This window comes from Canis lupus, chromosome 33 (genome assembly GCF_011100685.1).
Source record: "Canis lupus familiaris isolate Mischka breed German Shepherd chromosome 33, alternate assembly UU_Cfam_GSD_1.0, whole genome shotgun sequence".
NCBI classification, from domain to species: domain Eukaryota; kingdom Metazoa; phylum Chordata; class Mammalia; order Carnivora; family Canidae; genus Canis; species Canis lupus.
This window is the reverse complement of record NC_049254.1, coordinates 31,797,253-31,811,371: the sequence shown is the minus strand read 5'-3', so window position 1 is coordinate 31,811,371 and position 14,119 is coordinate 31,797,253. Positions and strand designations below refer to the sequence as shown.

Here is a 14,119-nt window from a genome sequence, read left to right as displayed (position 1 = left end):
GGGACTAAGCAGCCTAGCACTGCACAAAGAAATCTTTCACTTTCCTGGGAGGATCCTCCTTCCATTCTGCCTCCATGGCTAGGAGAGATGCTCTAAGGGCCAGCGGCCACTGCCACTGCAAGGAAATGAGCTGCACACACGCTCACAACAGTCGCCTAAAATCCCACGCCTAGTTAGCCAGTTCTGAAGTAATGATCATGCAATTAGGCTAGACAGGGAGGAGATGTATTAAATCAAGCTTACCATTTAAGGCAGGGCTTTGACAAAGTGCATTTTCTTTCAGGATGGTTAAATATCCAGCGTAATACTCTGATTCAAAGGAACTCACAGACTTGCTAGTTTATTGCAAACTATTGTTAAATTCTCTAATTAAGTGGGTCATGATATTTTTTCTTTAATGTAGTATCTACCACATTCAAGCTGTGAGGATTTAACAGTAAATTCAACAATGATTACAAAATACAGACCAAGCCTAATAAACAAGGATTGCAGAGTCCACAAACATTAGGTCTACCTACCAACATGCAGAAAGAATACTGAGCTAAGAAACAGCAAAATGAAGACCACTGGCTCTGTGAGCTGAATGAGACTGCAGGGCGTGGACCATGTACCAGGAAAAGCTTCCTGGAATACACTGTTCGGCCCTCAGGGCCCTAGCAGCTCCCTGAATCTCAGTGACAGGGCACACATCAAATCTTTTCCAAAATTAAAGAGGCAGATGGCTTAGCTAGCGTGTTACCAAACAGGAGACATCTGCTGTACAGATCATACCAATAAATATTTCCTGTTAAAAAATGTGGCGGTAGTTGCTTTATTAATAATATTTCTACATAATTCAGGTCCACGTCCATGTGATATAAGCTATATACCTTAAGGTACAGACATGCTCTGTCTTATAAACAGAAAAATACCACATAATGAAAGTAATGGCAAGTAATAGTGTAAACTAATTGAAGTGAGGCATTTCAACAAGTACAGGCTCCCTCTGGGAAAAACCAGTTGCTTATTTAGGGACATAAAGTGCATATAGTGCCTTTCTGTCAAATGTGAAAGAATGAACATATATGGTTCTCTCTTTAAAACCTATAAAAATGAACGTAAACTCTGAAGCTCCTTAGGACAAAGAGGAAGAACAGCAGCAATGAGACCCGGAAGCCCAGTCAAGAAGCAAGCCTGTTCACACCCCAGAACCCAGGGAACTTGGGATTAGAAGCATCAGATGAAGGTCTCTCAGCAAAGTGAAGGGTTGGACTGAAATCAATCTGAATGAGGAGCTCTTAGGTCTGCTCTCCTGATCTATCCAGCTAGGCAACCACAATCTCCTATCCCCCCAATCTCCTATCCCAATGGCAGAAGGCTAGGTGATTATGGAGAAAATGAACCTGAGAGGCTGCAGGATTGGAGGACCTCAAGCACAGAAAAAGGTGGCAAAAAGTACTGAAAAAAGGGGGGATTATCTAAGTCTACATAACAGATGGTGAAAATGTGCAATCCCCTTGTATTATACCACCACCTTTAGCCATGTTCTTGGCAGATCATTCTTTTAGGAAACTGGTTCCAGGGAAAACACCTATAGATCCTAACATCTTGGAGTATTCCAACAAAATAAAATTGATCCCTACTCAGTCTTGTTTTTTTTAAAGATTTTATTTATTCATGAGAGACACAAAGAGGCAGAGACACAGGCAGAGGGAGAAGCAGGCTCTCTGCGGGGAGCCGGATGCGGGACTTGATCCCAGGACCCGGCGATCATGACCTGAGCGGAAGGCAGACACTCAATCACTGAGCCACCCAGGCGTCCCCCTACCCAGTCTTGTACAGTGAAGTCCACCAGTTGGCAAATTCCACCCAACAGGTGATCCTGTCAATCTTATAATGCTTTGTTCTTAAATATGACCACGATGGGGCACCTGGTGGCTCAGTCAGGTAAGCATCTACCTTTGGCTCAGGTCTCTATCCCGAGGTCCTGGGATGGAGCCCTGAGTTGCTGAGCAGGGATCCCGCTTCTCCCTCTGCCCTTCTCCCGCTCATACTCTCTTTTCTATTGCAAATAAATATCTTAAAAAAACATAAGAATGGGCAGCCCAGGTGGCTCAGCCACCTTCAGCCCAGGGCATGATCCTGGAGTCCTGGGATTGAGTCCCTGCATGGAGCCTGCTTCTCTCTCTGCCTGTGTCTCTGCCTCTCATGAATAAATAAAATCTTTAAAAACAAAACAAAAAATATAAGAATGCCCAACAAACATTACTTAGCATCTGAGGAAGGCCTCTTATGTAAAAGCCAGAAACCAAAATAAATAGAAAAAAAGGAACAGAGAGAAAAGACAGATAACCACAGGAAGTAGGAGAAAACCTTAAAAAAAAAAAAAAAAAAAAAACAAGCAAAAAGCCAAAACAATACTGTTAAATATGCAGATGGGGACGTTCCAAGATGAGGTTTCAGTATGTTAAAGCTTATTAGCATCTCTTTGGAAGCGGCAGTACACATGTTCAACTGCTCATGAGGCCTGAAGATCCACTGTGCTCCAGAGGTTCCCCAGGAGAACCAGTGGGTCTTTCCAAGCCTCATCCTGCACAGAGCCTGGGGATCAGCGGCAAGCATCTACTTTTTTCAGGCTTAGAGATTTGCCTTGTTACCCTGACCTCTCCTTACCCCAGCCCAAGAGCCCTCTCTCTGCCCCTGTGGGAGCAGGAGAGAAAGGTATGTAAGCGACTTAAAAAAAAATTGAGACATAATCCACATATCATAAAGTTAACCCTTTAGAAGTATACAAAATTCAGTGGTTTTTAGTATATTCAAAGTTGTGCAAGCATCACCAATAATTCCAACTAAAACAAATCACTCCTCAATTCTCTCAATCCTTATCAGCTTCTTCCTCTGTTGTAACTCGGCCCACTGCCTTTCTATCTGTAACACAGCAGGAACTGCACTCGCTTTGGATTTATTACGTATTGATCATCTGAGTGCAAAGATTGTGCTTCATTCCTGTATGCCCCGATGCCTACCCCACAACATATTTTATCTTTGCAAGCAGGTATCTACCCCCTTTCACATCCTTATTCTCCATATTTCCAGTAGGAATTCTACAGTCATTTCCTGAAAAAACTATAGGTACTTCAGAACTCATCTTACAGAAAACGTTCACCATTCTTACATGCTTATCAACGGGTTCACTTAATAATAATAAAAAGATCTATACTTTGAAAGATAAACAGCATCACACTTTCAGTTTTTATAATAATTCTCAATAGCCATTTGCATAGCTTAATCCCTGAGCACCCCGGCCACCAGGGTCTATGAGCATCCATCAATGTCCGAATCTAATGTAACACCACTATTGTCTCTGTTACCCAAAAGGAAAATGGTACTTACCTTCTCTCTATCACCCTCCAGAGCTGGCGCCAGAAGTCCAGATTCCTTTCAAATGGAGTTAGTAGCAACTTTTGTTCCTCTTCTAACCTGGCTTTAGAATGAAAAGTTTGTATCTTTGCCAGTTTATAATTAACAGTTTCAAGCAGTAAAACACTCAAATTCATTGCATTAAAAAATAAGTACACAAATATTGACTATTAAACTGTTTATTACTTTCTCTTCAGTCAATATGAAAATCAAATTCCAAATTTTATACTTAATCTATTAAGCCTTAGATGTTTATCCTACAAAATGATGTTTCTCCCACACACCGCTCAAGAGAGTGGTGATCAACTCCACAGTGACTAGCGGCTAGCGAAGGGTAAGAAGAAGAGAAGGCCAGGAAGGGAGTGTAGTAATCAATTTGCCATCTCTGTGCAAAGACGCACAAGTACCCAGCAATACTGGCTGCACACAGAATTTGCACTTAAAAGAAATCTGCCATTTCCTTTTTTTTTTTTTTTTTAATAATTTTTTTTTTTTTTTAAATTTTTATTTATTTATGATAGTCACAGAGAGAGAAAGAGAGGCAGAGACACAGGCAGAGAGAGAAGCAGGCTCCATGTACCGGGAGCCTGACGTGGGAATCGATCCCGGGTCTCCAGGATCGCGCCCTGGGCCAAAGGCAGGCACCAAACCGCTGCGCCACCCAGGGATCCCTGCCATTTCCTTTTTAAAAGAATTAGGCTTTCAAAATGCAAATAACGTGAACACACCAAAGTGCCAGATTCAGAATTTCAAAACAAATCTTCATATAATCTAACACTCACCGGACAAGTTGACGTCTCCATTCTAGAAAGTTATCTTTCTCTGCCTGTTGGAGTTCTTCTGGACTAGTGTTTTTGTCCCACTTTGGTCTGAAACAATCACGGAGGAATAAAAAAAAATTCCATGTGAGTTACGAAAATAAAACAGGGGATCTGGGTTTAATAACGGCGGCTGAGAAGAGGAAACAGGAAAAAGAGAACAGCAAATGAAGAATCTTATACTCAGGTTATGCCCTGTAATGTCCTACATTCTTGTTCAACTCACCTCCGTGGTATACTCAAGAACTGTTTGTTTTCTTCGTGGAGTTTTTTAATTCTCTGGCTCTCCTCAAAAGACAGCAGTCCAGTTCTAGCCTCAGGATGCACAAACTTGATATTTAGCTTCTCTGTTTAGAGAAAAGAAAGTATTGCAATGAAGTGGCAATATAATGGATATTGGGCATTACTCTGAAAACGAAAAATGTAGCACCTAAAACAGAATTTCTTTTTTAAAGATTTTATTTATTCATGAGACACACAGAGAAGCAGAGACACAGGCAAAGGGAGAAGTAGGCTCCCCGTAGGGAGCCCCATGCGGGACTCGATCCCAGGACCCCAGGATCACGCCCTGAGCCAAAGGCAGATGCTCAACTGCTGAGCCAGCCAGGTGTCCCAGCAATGTTCCTCTTGACCTTTAAGCAAAGACTGCAGTCTACTACCCCTGTCAGAAAACTAACACCGTCTACGACCTTGGCCTGCACAGTCTAGTAAGCCCACCCAACCACTATTCTCACTCATGCCAACCACTATTCTCACTCATGCCAACCCCAACCAACAGTCAAAGGACCTACCCTATAGCCCCATATTTGGTAATTCTTTCAATTCTTTCAAAGGGCAATTTGGTAATTGCCCTTTCCAAGGGTGATCTCCCACCTGATGTTACCACTTTGCTTCGTCTAACCTCTGTACATGCCTCCAGTCCCTTGATTCGTTCCTTTTCTCTCAGGCCCTCATCCAGCTCATGGCCTCATTTCTCTCCCTATTTGGCCAAAACAATATGGTACAACCACTCTCCAACTAAACATCAAAATTCCTTACCCCTGCACCCGCTGCCGAATCTCCCAACCTCAGATAAAGCCAAGTATCCTTTCTTGTTCTCATTTCAGTAGCAATGCACTGAGGGCTGCTTCAAGTAACGCACAATAATGTAGCTGCTTGTCTCTGAACTACTTTTTTTTAAAGATTTTATTTATTCATAAGAAACCCAGAGAGAGGCAGAGACACAGGCAGAGGGAGAAGCGGGCTCCCTGTAGGGGAGCCCGATGTGGGACTCAATACCAAGACCCTGGGGTCACGCCCCGAGCCAAAGGCAGATCCTCAACCACTGAGCCACCCAGGTGTCCCTCTCTGAACTGTTTTTATTCACAATACTGCTGACACCAAATTGTGCATTTTCCCACACCAGCAACCAGCTCTCCAACTCTCTGGAAAACAGCTCGATGTCCTACAATTCTATTATATTCTGACACTATCAAGACTTAGTATCAGACTCTATAGGTTTAAAGGCTCAGTCCCATAAGGCGGTTGCATTCCAGATGCCACATCTCTGGAGGCTTCAGTGCACAGGCAGACTGATTAAATCACAGGTTTACTGGTGATCAGCTCGATCTCTAGCACCTCTCCTGAGGTCCTGAGAATCCCAACCCCCTCATGACATGGTTGGTTCCTACTGCAACCAGCCCCTGCAGAAGCTACCCAGGGCCCACAAATCACCCCATTAGTATCAACTCAGGGAGGGTCTAAAGGGGCCTATAACGAGTAACAAAAACCACTCCTCTCACCTCTGACTCAGGTCACAAACAAGGGTTGTAGAAGCTCTGGTTATCAGGAACCAGGGGTGAAGACAAAACAGCACAACATTACACTTAATCCTTATTTGCTGAAAATAAAGAGTGAATACCACCCGTGTCATTTTCTAAACATAAAGAGTTCCCACAGAATATCTAGCATTTCTTATTATTCTGTGCTCTTTTGTTATGTCAGGGACCCCTATGAAAACTTATTTAAAAACCAATGACCATCAACTGATCTAAAAACTTGCATTCTCGGGATCCCTGGGTGGCGCAGCGGTTTGGCGCCTGCCTTTGGCCCAGGGCGCAATCCTGGAGACGCGGGATCGAATCCCACATCGGGCTCCCGGTGCATGGAGCCTGCTTCTCCCTCTGCCTGTGTCTCTGCCTCTCTCTCTCTCTCTCTCTGTGACTATCATAAATAAATAAAAATTAAAAAAAAAAAAAAAACTTGCATTCTCTCTCTCTCACACGTAAATCTGGCATGCAATCTGCAGGGTTCAGACAAGTGAAATGTGGTTTCCAGGTTTAAAATCTCCGTCTCGGGATCCCTGGGTGGCGCAGCGGTTTGGCGCCTGCCTTTGGCCCAGGGCATGATCCTGGAGACCTGGGATCGAATCCCACGTCGGGCTCCCGGTGCATGGAGCCTGCTTCTCCCTCTGCCTGTGTGTCTCTGCCTCTCTCTCTCTCTCTATCATAAATAAATAAAAATTAAAAAAAAAAAAATCTCTGTCTCTGTGTGTCCTGTGGTGTCTGCAGTCTAGGGAAAACTGAAACAAAATTCTATCACCTCTAGATTATTAAGGGAAAGGAAGACAAGGAACAAAATAAGTTTTAATGAGAAATTTTAATGGATTTTTGAAAGGTTTATTTAGGCTTCACTATATAGGCATGATCGATTAAATCATCAGCCCTTGGTGATTAACTTAAATCTCCAGAGGTGGTGCTGAAAAATTCCAACCCTCTAATTACGGCTTAGGTCTACCTAGAGACCAACCCTCATCCAGAAGCTATCCAGGGATCCCAAACACCAATTATCTCACTAGCACACAGAAGGACACTCTTATCATTCCAGAGATCCCAAATACATGTATACACACACATACACATTTATAAATTATATCACAATTCACGTTGTCGCTACAAATGTATGGGCTCAATACCAGCTAGAAGGAAGAAAATCCTTCTATAGTTTTGGTTCCCTCATTCCCTGAACTATAACTAGATTCCTTTTACATGATCTTAATAGAAAAATTGCAGCTATCATTTCACCTTCTCATCTACACATTTTTTAATGTGCGCCCCCACCTTCAGCTTCCCTTTGACCCCATTCTCTTCTCATCTCCTTCCAGGCTCAAACTTTATTTCATTTCCTCATTAACCCCTATTTTCCCTGTTTCTAAATATTAAACAATTTTTAATTACACAGTACGTAAACTCTCCATGTAAAAAATTCAACAACAAAGGCAAACGTTCTCTTTGACCAACTCCTAACCTTCGGCCCACCCCGGCAATCTCAATTCGCTCCCTTGAGAGGATTAATTAAATGTGTAGGCCTCCAAGTTTCTTCCTAATATACACACACATACGGAATTGGTCAGATTATCTTCTTTTTCTTTTTTTGGGAGGGGAGAGGCGGGGAGAGCAGAGGCAGAGGGATAATCTCACTCAGACTCCCCACCGAGTGCAGGTCCTCAATCTTAGGACCCTGAGATCATGACCAGAGCCAAAACCAACAGATGCTTAACCAACTGAGCCACCCAGGCGCCCCAGTCGGATTATGCTCTTAATGCACATGGTACCGTACTATATGCACCCTTCCCCAACTTGGTCTTTTCACGTGGTAATAGGTCATGGAGATCCTTTATACTTTAGTATCTTCAGACCTACCTCATTCTTTTTAACTGCCATATAGTATTCCACAGTATGCCATTTCCCCATCCATTAAACATTTAGGTTGGTTCCAAGTGTTTACTGTTAAAACATTATCTGGAAACTTGTCAGAAATGCAAATTCTCAGGTTCAACCCACACCTATTGAACCCCCAGAGGGGAGGACCAGGAACCTGTTTTCCAGGTAATTCTGATGCTCACTAAAATTTGAGAACCACCGCTATACAGCAGGTATTAAAAAGTAGAAACACCAGGTCACAAAAAATGCACTTTAAATTTCTGATACTGTGAAACTAAATGTTGTATTTTCAACCGCTCCCTCTGTGCTGGCTCACCCCACAGCCTACAAACATGCTGACGTTAACCTTGATTACGTACATATGCACACACGCAAGCTGCGCAAGCCTCTCCCTGCCACAAACATCTCAAAAGAATACAGCATGGTCATAAACTCTACCTCCTTACCTTTTTCTATGACCTTTTCTCTCTCCTTCAGTGATGGCTCTCCCACTCCCCACTCCCTCCGCCCCCTTCTAGGACGTCTCGTTTATTCTATCTCCCTATTAACCTTGTTCTGATTCTTTGGCCATTCTTCTACTGGTGTTATTCCAATCTGGTTTGCTTCTCCTGCTGGGCTGAAGTAACTGGTCATTCCTCCTCAAAATCCATCATTGATCTTTCAAAACAAGGAAATCTAAAATCATGTTTAATACCTGCTTAAACCCCTCCAAAGATTTCTTTAAAGCCCTTATTCTTGGGCAGCCCTGGTGGCTCAGCGGTTTAGCACCTGTCTTCGGCCCAGGGCCTGATCCTGGAGACCCGGGATCGAGTCCCACGTTGGGCTCCCTGCATGGAGCCTGCTTCTCCCTCTGCCCGTGTCTCTGCCTCTCTCTCTCTCTCATGAATGAATAAATAAAATCTTAAAAAAATAAAAATAAATAAAGCCCTTATTCTCTCCACATTCAGGTCATTGCCCAGCTCCCTAGTGTTTGCTCATCACGTCCTGTCCCTGTACTTCAAGCACCTGCGAGCCCAACTTCTAATCATTTTCTGAACAAAGCAAGCTGTGGCTCACACATTAGCTCGAGTCCTGTGCCTGCTGCGTATGTCCTGTGTCACCTGACCTGTCCTAACATCTACTCATCCTTTGAGACTTAGCCCCAGCATAAAGCTGTCCTTGCCTGCCCTAGGCGCCCTTCAGACAGAACGAATACTGATTGCGTCTTCTATGATCTCACTGTTTGTTACAGACTTCTTTCATAGCACCTAAAACAAAATTCTGCAGAAATAAAATCATCTTACTCAACACTATATTCTCAGTAGCCAATACAATCCCAGACAGCAGCTGGGGCCCAATAAAAGCATGAAAGCATGTAAATAAGTGAATGAATTTGCTAAACAGCACAGTAACATCCATAATAAAAGAGTAATAGAACTAGTAGTTTAGAATGTTATCCGTGCCAGGTACTGCTTAGAAGACACACAAAAAACATAGGAGAGCAGCAACTAAATCAAATTACTTGCATGGAAAACTCACTATTCTGTGTCAGCAAGCTCTTTAAAACACAATTCAAACTGCCTACATAACAGCAGCAGGGCCAGATAGTTTGCTTCCAACAATGGTGTCAGAAAACATTTTCTGGAAAATCCTGGTATTGCCTGCCACATCGCTGACTGGTCTCTTTCCAACAAGGGACTGAGTTTCTTGAACTTGATATAATGATGTATAACATAAAGGGGTTTTTGAACTTAATTTCAAAACTGTGGCACATTTTGAACCTCACAGCTTGATTCTACTTGATGAGACCTTCCCACCCTCCTCTGGGATATGTGCCTCTGGGTCACGACAGCCCACTTGTGAGCTTAGTAGGGCCCACAAACACTTCCGAGTAGACACATTTGTATGTAGTCAGCAAAGATGGAAGGGTGACCAGTGTCCTATGTACTCAGGAATAAACAACTTACCAGCTACAAATTCTGTTCCAGCAAGTTCTGCAGTGGCGAGGAAGTCATCGAGGGAGCTCTGTTCAGTCACTGACTGAAGATTAAGACGACCCCAATCGTAACCGTCGTTGAGCTCACTCGTGTGCAACTACGAAAGGAACACAAGGTAATAACACAGCCGTCCTCTTCTGCTTCCGACACGCAAACATGCTCTACACGCCCAGGATCTGATCTGCACTTTTCTTTTTTTTTTTAAAGGTTTTACTTATTTATTCATGAAAGACAGAGAGAGACACAGGCAGAGAGACACAGGCAGAGGGAGAAGCAGGCTCCATGCAGGGAGCCCGACGTGGGACTCGATCCCGGGACTCCAGGATCAGGCCCTGGGCTGAATGCAGGTGCTCAACTGCTGAGCCCCCCAGGTGCCCTGTTCTGCAGTCCTGAGGGCGATGTCAGCTCCCTTTACGGTCAATATTAATACCACTTAACATTTAACTAGTCAACATTTAAGTACGACGGATGCTTTCCATTCATTATCTCTTTTAATTTTCTAAACCTTTTGAAATAAATTTTATGGTATCTCTCGTCTGCTGATGAGGAAACAGTCTTGGACAGATCAAACATAACTAGCCTCTCGTTGCTGCTTAAACAATGGAGATAGAGTCGGAGTCCACTCTCACCCCGGCACACAGAGCCGAAATCCGGAGACCCCAGGAAAAAAAAACACGCGTTACACAGCGACCCAAATGCTGCGATACGGTCACACAACTCTGTGCCACGGAGTAAAATACAGGGAAACGAAAGGACCCTGAGGCTAAGTCGTCGTATCCCGCGCAATACCCTCCGATGTTTTGAATTTTATCCTGTTGGGTTAAAAAGTCACTCGCTGGGACCTCACTTAATGGATTTCCAGACCCAATCCAGAGTTTGATAAACACTATTCCAGCGACATGCCCACTACAGGTGTGTATGCATGCATGCATGAATAAATAAATAAAAGTGAAGGTTCAAAGAACCAGTGTTTGGTCCAAGAATGAATGAATGAATGAAAATAAATAAAATAGAAGGTTCAAAGGGCCGGTGTTTGGTGGGAGGCCACACAGGTCAGCAGGAAGTCCGAGAAGGGACGGGATCCGGCCGCTGCGGGGCGCGACCCCGGGTCTCCGGGACCGCGGCCTGGGCCCCTTCCCAGCACTTCCCACAGGTGGTAGCGGCTCCTTGAAGCCCGGTACAGGGTCAGTACCCCCCACCCCGCGGCCCAGGCTCGGCCCTGCTCCCTGCCGCCCCCCGCCCCCGCCCCGCGGCCCAGGCTCCGCCCTGCCCCTCCCCCCCCGCGGCCCGACGGCGACCAGCAGCCTCCGCCTCCTCCTCCCGGACCCGCGTGTCCTGCGGGCTCACCCAGGAGTCGCCGCGACGGCAGTCCCGGCTCCGCGCGGCCTTCTGGCGGACGAGGGCCCGACCCAGGGCCCCGGGCCCCGCCGCTCTCCGCCGGCCCATCGCCGCCCGCCCGCCCGCACGCCCCCACGCTGCGCCGCACGCGCGCCTTCCGGTTCCTGCACGCGGCGCCGGAAGTGACGTGTAAGCGGAGCGCCCGGGGGCGGAGGCCGGCCGCCTTGCCGTTAGGGGACGGAAGGACGCGCGTGTGTCGGAGCCTCCTTCCTCCCGCCACTCCGCGAATACCTCGGATTTGACGGCAGCGACGGGATCAGCGCCACGGTAGCTCCGGCGAGGAGCTAGGAGGCCGGGAACACAGGGCCGGCGGCCCCGGGGTCCTAGCGCCGCCCCCCCCCCAAAGGCGGAGACCCGGGGAGGCGCCTCGAGGGCGTGCGGAGGCCGCCAAGCCCGGGACCTAGTAGCTTCTGTCCCCTCGTGTTTCCCGGGCGCCCGCGGGGAGGGGAGCCCCTGCCGGACCCGACTTCGGAACGGAAGCGCGAGCAGAGCCTCGCAAGGCCGCAGGAGAGCCCGCCGCGCTGCCGGCGCTTCGTGGAACAGAAGTGTACTTAGGGCGGTTTGGAATTGCCCGCGATTAAAGTGAAAATGCTGAGCCGGCTCCACTCCGGGGCGCGGTGGCTGCGCGTCTCGGAAGCGCGCTGGGGGCGCCGGGGGCTCCGCGGCGGGGGGCGGGGCGGGGCCCGGAGGCGGGGCCAAGGCCGGTGGGCGGGGCGGGACCCGGGAGGGGCGTGGTCGGGGCGGGCCCCGGGGAGGGGCGTGGTCGGGGCGGGGCCAAGGCGGTAGGGGCGGGACCCGGCGGGGGGCGTGGTCGGGGCCAACCAGGAGGGGAGGGGCTGTGGGTGGGACCCGCCGGGGAGGGGCGGGGCCAGGGCGGGAAGAATGGGGGTGGTTGGTGCGCGTCCCAGGGATCAGCGCTGGGGATGCCCCGGGGGCTCCGCGACGGAGCCTTTGCCTCCCGCCCAGGGCATGACCCCGGGGTCCTGCATCGAGCCCCGCCTCCGCATCCCCCAGGGAGCCTGGTTCTCCCTCTCCCTGTGTCTCTGCCTCGGTGTGTCTCATGAATGAATGAATGAAATCTTAACAAAAGCAAAAAAAAAAAACAAACCCCAGCGCTTGTGACCTTAATCAGGCCTGTGAATCTGCGGGAATCGCGTTAAACGTGCAGATTCTGAAGAAGGTCTGGGACGGCCCCAGTGACGCTGATGCAAATGCTGTCGGCGGGAGGATCAGTAGGAGGCACAGCAGGGGCAGCCGAGCTGGGGCCCGCCCGCCCTTCTCCGGATGCCCTGTCCCCCCCCCACCCCCCCGTGCTCCCCTCACTGCTGACCTATTGAATTGGGGTGGCCTTTGGGGAACCACCAAGGGATTGCTGCAAGGCCCTGTGTAGTAGCGGCCTGGCTTGGGGAGTCCGTGTCCGCAGCTCGGTGAAGCGGTGAATCAGAATGTGGTTTCTCCCATTTCCCAACATGGAAACGGTGTGTCTTTTAAAAACTTGAACACGGGGCAGCCCGGGTGGCTCAGCGGTTCAGCGCCGCCTTCGGCCCAGGGCCTGATCCTGGAGGCCCGTGTCGGGCTCCCTGCAGGGAGCCTGCTCCTCCCTCTGCCTGGGTCTCTGCCTCTCTCTCTCTCTCTCTCTCTCTCTCTGTCTCTATGAATAAATAAATAAAATCTTTAAAAAAAAGTAAATAAAAAAATAAAAACTTGAACATAAGATATGGGAAAGATCTATGGAAGAGGGTAAGTAGACAGTTCCTGGAATTCTCTTGACGCTGAGTGGTTAAAAATAAAATTGACTCATGAAGTCAGATTACATTGCTTTTACATTCTTTTATTTATTGATTCACAAGAGACACACAGAGACCCAGGCAGAGGGAGAATCAGGCTCCACACAGGGAGCATGACGCAGGACTCGATCCCAGGACCCCGGGGTCACGCCCTGGGCTGCAGGCAGATGCTCAACCACTGAGCCACCCGGTGTCTCTGGATTTCACATGCCATTAACAACAGCGGTAGATGGTATAAGAAAGCCTGGATCTCATTCGTGGAGCTGAATCAGGACCTCAGGATTGTACCCTCGTGTCCTCTCCCAGATTTTGTCCTCGCCAGAGGTTCAGAGAAAGCAAGCACTTTGAGGTGTTTTTTTTTTTTTTTTTAAGATTTTATTTATTCACGAAAGACAAAGGCAGAGACACAGGCAGAGGGAGAAGCAGGCTCCCTGCAGGGAGCCCAAGTGGGACCTGATTCCGAGTCTCCAGAAACATGCCCTGAGCCAAAGGCAGAGACTGATCTACCGAGCCACCCAGGTGTTCCCGCACTTTGAGTTTCTATCATCATTCTTCTCACGGGCTCCAAAAAATCTTGACTAAAGTGATAATTTAATCGAGACCAGTAGAGAGTCAGACACTGACAACGTAAGAGCACGATAGCAGCAACTATTCTTAGCTGATGAGTAAGGAAGGTGTGAATGATTCTAGTGTTTCCCTCAGGACATTTCTCCAGTCTCGCTGAGGAAGAACTGTCTGCACCTCAGTTTTCTTATCTGTTTAATGGGATAATAATCCCTGTCCTGCAGAGAGATCGTTGCCTGGCAGTTCATGGGGTAGCAGTTTTCACAGATGCGTAGTTTCCCCAATAACTGGATGCTGCAGGCTGAAACCCACATGCATCGTTGCCCTGTGCTGTGGGGTCCTGGGACTCGCTTATTGAGGAGGAAAGGCGACTGAGGGTGCTGACGGCCTAAGATTATGGGATCCAGACTGAGTGGAACCACATGGAGTGGGAAGGGTGCCCCGGCGCTGGCTGCCACGACTCCTGCCTTGCGACG

At 47.7% G+C, this 14,119-nt stretch overlaps 1 protein-coding gene across 1 annotated transcript in view; it reads right to left on the bottom strand.

Annotated features, from left to right (window-relative positions):
- The window catches only part of LSG1 (large 60S subunit nuclear export GTPase 1), a 31,357-nt gene extending 19,994 nt beyond the window's left edge, over window positions 1-11,363 (bottom strand). Inside the window, exons 1-5 of the mRNA XM_038583233.1 lie at window positions 11,242-11,363; window positions 9,865-9,991; window positions 4,444-4,564; window positions 4,182-4,268; window positions 3,373-3,459 (exon numbers count right to left, since the gene is read on the bottom strand). Coding sequence (XP_038439161.1) covers window positions 3,373-3,459; window positions 4,182-4,268; window positions 4,444-4,564; window positions 9,865-9,991; window positions 11,242-11,340 — 521 coding nt within the window. The 5' untranslated portion in view covers window positions 11,341-11,363. The remainder of the gene's footprint in view (window positions 1-3,372; window positions 3,460-4,181; window positions 4,269-4,443; window positions 4,565-9,864; window positions 9,992-11,241) is intronic.
- Between the last annotated feature and the right edge of the window lie 2,756 nt (window positions 11,364-14,119).